This window comes from Triticum urartu, chromosome 5, assembly GCF_003073215.2.
Source record: "Triticum urartu cultivar G1812 chromosome 5, Tu2.1, whole genome shotgun sequence".
NCBI lineage: Eukaryota > Viridiplantae > Streptophyta > Magnoliopsida > Poales > Poaceae > Triticum > Triticum urartu.
This window is the reverse complement of record NC_053026.1, coordinates 219,279,580-219,285,137: the sequence shown is the minus strand read 5'-3', so window position 1 is coordinate 219,285,137 and position 5,558 is coordinate 219,279,580. Positions and strand designations below refer to the sequence as shown.

The window sequence follows — 5,558 nt, the reverse complement described above, 5'->3', positions numbered from 1 at the left end:
GGCTTAGGATCTGAAAGAAGAGGGCATTCGGCCTCATGTTTCGGTCTCAAGCAAATATCACACAGCTCCGTTGTACATCCAACCGCATAGTGACCGGGCTCTCCACAGCGAAAACAGTAAATCTTCTCCCTCTTACGCTGACCTTTGCTCACCTTGTCCGCTCCGCCTTTGTCCGCACCATCCTCCTCCGGCACCGACGTTGCCGGAACAACCACATTAGCAAGGTCTCGAACCATCGCGACCGCTTCTGCGGGTAGTCGTTAAGCCACCGCCGCGTCTGACGAGTTCGAGGCCCCGGCCGGTATTTCTTCCACCGATTGCTTGGTAGTATCCAGGGCTAGGTCTCGCCGTGGTGGTGGGTCGCGCCGCGGGACACGGCCGTCGGCCCGACCAAACCTACCCATGCCAACTCGTCCTCCTATGAAGGCGAAGCCTCCCCGACGCGGGACAAATTGTTGAGGACCCGCCAGCCCTTGCACAAAGCCCCCAGATGGAGCACGGAAACCACGGCCGCCGGCATCGCCGCGACCGCCGCCGGACCAAGCACCGCTGCCATCACCATTGAACTGACGCGAGTGTCTACCATAACCACCGCCGCTGGCCCCTCCACGACCATCACCGGTCGTTGAGCTACCACCATAGCCATCGGAGTGACGCGGTGGACCTCCATATCCGCCTCCGCCATGGGCCACACCACCTGCACCTCGGGCCACGCGCCCGAAGCCAGCTCCGACGCCGTGTCCCGCAAGGCCACTTCGCTCGGCATTTGCGCCTCCGCGCCCACCAAAGTTCACCGCCCCACAAGCGTCGCGGTGCCCACCATTAGCCGCCACAGCCGACCGGCTCGCTCCCGATCCGAGCGATGACTGCGCCCATTAGACGTAACTGCCTGCACCGGTGGAGGATCCGTCCCTCCCCCCGCCATGAGCATAGCGTCAAAGGAGACCCTGTCGATCGGCACCGCGTTTGCTCGCACACGTCGCGCTTGACCTACCCCGCGAGAATGAAAGCCAGGTCGCGCCCACGTCGGCCGAACCCTAGTAATGTCCATGCTGGGTTGGGCCACCACCAATTGCTCCTGCAGCCCATCCTGACCCGCCTGAGCCGCATGCTCAGAAAAAATCGTTGGCTGGGCCGCATGCCCTGAGCCCACATGATCCTCTCCCGAAACCGGCCCTTGTTGGCCCAATAAGCATTTCAAACGCTCTCTATGAGCCTCCTGGATCGAGATCTGCTTCCCCTCCTCCTCCGGCGACAACGCCGGCCGCCGCTCCTTCCGCCGCCGTCGTTGAACCTGCAACCAATCACTTTCTTGCGATCCTTCGGGTCGACGCCGTCTCTCGCCAGATCGGCCATCGGGACCAACGTCTCGACCACCAACTTGAGATCATCTTCTTCGTACCCCTGGTTCAAGAGCTCACAGATCAAAGTAGAACGCGAACCCAACGCTTCCGGCGAGCTCGGCGCATCCGCCATGACCGGTGCCTTCGAGGGTGTATCCTCATCCTCGGTCTTCCCCCTCATCGCCCTCGTTAGCTAACGCCCAAAACCGTCCCCCCACTCGCCGATCGAACGGCTTGTGGATCGCCACCAGCATCCCTGGCAGAATCGGCTAGGCCCCCCTCATCGCCCCCACGGTGGACTTAAGGTTAGTTTGGTTTGCATCCACAAGTCCATGCCTGGGTTAAATAGGTGCCTGGACTAGGCCTGGGAAGACAATGGTTTTCTACCTGGCCAGGCAAGCATGTGGTAAGGTCGTTTGGTTCGTGCCTGGCCTGGCCGTGATTCAAAGTGGAAGCGTACATATGCTAGTTACTGCATCAGTACATATTAGTAAGCCAGGCAACTATTTTAGAGTCCAGGCATCGGCCAGGCATCCGAATTCAGACGCCTGGACCAGGCTAAGTACGTGCATGCAGTTTTTGACCAGGCTAACCACATGTATATCCCTCCAGGCCAGGCTAGTGCAGGCATGATCAGGCTACCAACCAAACGACTCTCAGGCAGCTCCCAGGGAGGACTCAGGCCAGGCACAAAATGGTCAGGATGCCAACCAAACTGGCCATTAGAATTTAGCTTGGGGACAAATTGGTAATGTGGATTTGTCCTTTAGTTCTGATGGCACCTGCCCGCCCGCCTCCGCTAGCCGGCCGCTGCACGCTCCTTGAGCAAATGATTCAACTTTTTTTCTCATGAGCAACCGTCGTCCCACGACACAGTTTGTTGACATGAATTGGTGTTTCTCTCGTTGCAGCCACACATGGATTTGTGCTGGTGTCTTAAAAACGAAAGGTTCCCGGTTAGCAGTATCAAATCTTGATATATGATCAAGTAACGAGGCAGTACTACATATGACAAACAGTAACAGGAACAATCTTTGTCTCTAAATCATATACTGTGTATATATATATTTATATATATTATATATAAAACACTATTTTTGGTCATGGAGTACGTTCTGGCATCAGGTGCTGTTTGGTCATCATTTTTTACAGGCCGGGTTGGACGCGAGACTGGTGATCCAAGTCTGGTCAGCCACCACCGGCTCGTCATCGTCGTTCCGGTGCCACGTCCACAGGGCGTGCGTCACGTTCACCACCTGCAGCCTGCCATGCCCGAAGCTGGCCTCCCGGAACACCGACGTCTTGGGCTGCGGGTCGATGTACTTCTCCGCCAGCCCTTCCCGGTTGCCGCCGTCTCCGATGGTCACGTACACCGGCCCGCACTGGTCCTCCTTGTCGCCGTAGACGCGCGCGAACCTCTCGTAGGCGTGCACGTGCCCGGCGAACACCGCGTCCACGCGGGCGCCGTAGAGCAGCGCCTCCATGGCGTCGCGCATGCCGTCGCCCTCCCCCTGGTGCGCCTTGTTGCTGTTGTACCACGGCGCGTGCACCAGCGCCACCACGAACGCCGTCTTCCCGCGGTCGACCCCGGCGAGGTCGGCCTGCAGCCACCTGTGCTGCGCCGTGCCGGTGTCGTAGTCGGTGTAGGAGCCCAGCATGATGACGTGCACGGTGCCGCCGGCCGCGTCGAAGGAGTAGTAGAGGTTGGACCCCGACGGCGAGGCGCCGGCGTCGTACGGCATGCGCCACCGCGCGTTGTAGGCCTTGAAGGGGTGGCGCTCGATGAGGGGGATCTTCTCCACCTCGTGGTTACCCTCGGTCACCATCCAGGGCCGCGCGCTCGCCAGGGGCTCCACCAGGCGTCCGTACGAGTCCCAGCGCGGCTGGTCCAGGTCGGCGTACGACAGGTCGCCGGGCAGGAGCAGCATGTCGTAGTCGGCGGCGGCGATGTGCTGCAGCGTGGAGTTGGTCCACTCCGTCTGGCCCAGGTCGCCTGCATGGATGCGCGTCCGCATTCCATTGTATGAGACTTTGAAAACTGAAACGGAAAAACTGAGACTCTAACGGCAAGATGCAGGGACATTACCGGCAATGACGAAGGTGAAGGGGAGGACTGACGGGGGCGTTCGGAAGGAGAACTCCCGCGACGTGTCGGAGCTGCAGCGGTAGTAGTAGGTGGTGCTGGGTTTCAGTGGGCCGACGACGGCGTCGTGGATGTTCCCCGAGTGGTACAAGAGGTAGGAGTAACCGGCGGTGGTTCCGGTGGCGGAGAAGGGGTACTGGCCTGAAGCCGTGCCGTAGTCCACCGTCGCCGGTGCGTCGTCGTCGGTGATCCATGTCACCCTCATCTTGTCAGGGCCCACAGCCGACACATGCACCTGAAAGTTGTACCACATAATGATTCAAATCCACTAGTAGTAATAACTTTTTGGGGCATTTAACGGTGAATATTGGCTTAGCGCCAAGCAAAGCATTTCGCAAGAGCTTTCAACCACATCAAGTGTGATGTTAAACGAGTCTTAATACACACTATCTATCGTTCATGAGATGAAGCTTGATGTCAGATTTTGTCAGTCTTCTAATGCACATTAGGAAACTTTCCAACAGTTAGGAAAGAGAAGGCGGGCAAAATTAGACTGAAAAGTATCCTAATTTGCATAAACGGATACACTGAATGCAAGTGTGAACATTCAAAGGCGGTGGTTTATGGTTTCTAGCGTGAACCGTCCATACCAACAATTCAGTGCTCTGATGCGGTATAGTTTCACACAGGCCGGCCAAAGTTTGGCAGATAATGAAACACTCGTATCCAGTTTTGGTTTGGTTGCTTTCCTCAAGGAAGGAAAAGGCAAGGCATGGGCGGTGGCTCAAGATTGCCATCATTAAATTGCAGCACTATACTAGTAGTAGTAGGTTCTATACAAATTTGCAGCGCTCCTGCTTTCCTCCATGGACCATATTAAGGTACTGCCAAGAAATGTGCTAGTGGGACTCACCAAACTATGGCGCCTAGGCCAAACCACATGCCGACATCAACATGGTCAGGAACGACAACCAAAATCAAGATCACGAGGAACTCCAAAGCAGAGCAGCAGAGGGGATGGTTGTTGCTGCGGGGGTTAGGATTTTGGTTGGAGTGATGGACTTGTCACTCATGTACAAAACACTTTTCTTCCACTAACACTCAATCCAACAGAAAAATGAAACAAGGGAATGGTCTCCACGGGGACGAACAACTGACATGGCATTTCAGGATTTCAGATTGCAAAATGGCCTGATCACGCAGGCCGGTCGGTGTCTCAGGATCTAAAGGTGACGGAAGAACCCCCGCCGAGAAAGAAGCGACATCGCCATCTATCTACGGGGAGTATTGATCTGAGCAGACGCGCGGTACGTACCTGCTGCGGCGTCTGGCCGCCGGCGTCGGCGTCCCGGCGCAATGAGAGCGTCGCCCTGGGCCTCGGGCGCACGTACGGCGACGTCACGGCGAGGCACGCCGGGGGCAGCGACGACAGCGCGAGGACGAGGAGAGCCAACGCCACCGTGCCCCTCATCTTCCCCATTGTCCTGATCTTGGACTGACAGGAGGCGAGGGAGTGAGAGGCGATGGATGGCTTGATGGGGGCGCGGGGCGGTATGTATAGTAGGAGGCTGGCAGGTTGCGCGCAGGCGACGGGCGCGATATACTACTAGTCTTGTTTTCTAGAGCGCACAATACTGGCGGGCTGCCGCTGCCGTGGATGGATTTTGGATGTGTTTTCAGGTGGGAATCTGACTCGTGGATCCGGTATTGCGTCAACCTCGGGTGACTTGTGTCCTGGACTAGACTAGCGTTTTTGGTGCGATAACGGGGAAGCGCGGCTGTGGTGTAGGGTGGGGTGCCAACTGCGAGGCCGTATTACCCTCTGTTCTTCCCTTGGCGGTTTACGCGGATTGGGGGATGGGACTTGGTTTGGGTCCGCCGTTGCCCGTGACGTGATGGGAATGGCTCTTCCCAAATCCATTTCCTTTCTTTTTTGGCTGGCTGGAGTGGAGATCGGTTAGCTGCAATATTGTGACCAGACGGCACGGAACTCTACATCAAAAACGAAATGTAGATGTCAGCATAGTTTTTTTCTTCATCCGAGCTACCGTCCCTCAATGAGATACTAGAAACGAGTGAACGCTTTCGTTTGCGCTGGGAGGCCCTTCCATGTTTGTCGACGCGCGCTGCAC

The 5,558-nt window shown here is 57.0% G+C and overlaps 1 protein-coding gene across 1 annotated transcript; it reads right to left on the bottom strand.

Moving 5' to 3' along the window:
- Positions 1–2,331: 2,331 nt before the first annotated feature.
- On the bottom strand, positions 2,332–5,090 carry LOC125555829 (probable purple acid phosphatase 20). Its single transcript, XM_048718662.1, has 3 exons — positions 4,742–5,090; positions 3,430–3,721; positions 2,332–3,336 (listed from the first exon to the last, which is right to left on the bottom strand). The coding sequence occupies exons 1-3, from the start codon at positions 4,904–4,906 to the stop codon at positions 2,483–2,485; spliced, it is 1,311 nt and encodes a 436-aa protein (XP_048574619.1). The 5' UTR covers positions 4,907–5,090; the 3' UTR covers positions 2,332–2,482.
- Positions 5,091–5,558: the final 468 nt, after the last annotated feature.

Bases quoted from the DNA above. Each gene is read 5' to 3' on its own strand.
- LOC125555829 (XM_048718662.1), bottom strand. From the start codon at position 4,906: ATGGGGAAGATGAGGGGCACGGTGGCGTTGGCTCTCCTCGTCCTCGCG. The intron at 3,722-4,741 runs GTACGTACCGCG...TACAACTTTCAG, and splicing joins GCGGCCAGACGCCGCAGCAG to GTGCATGTGTCGGCTGTGGG. The intron at 3,337-3,429 runs GTAATGTCCCTG...GCATCCATGCAG, and splicing joins CTTCACCTTCGTCATTGCCG to GCGACCTGGGCCAGACGGAG.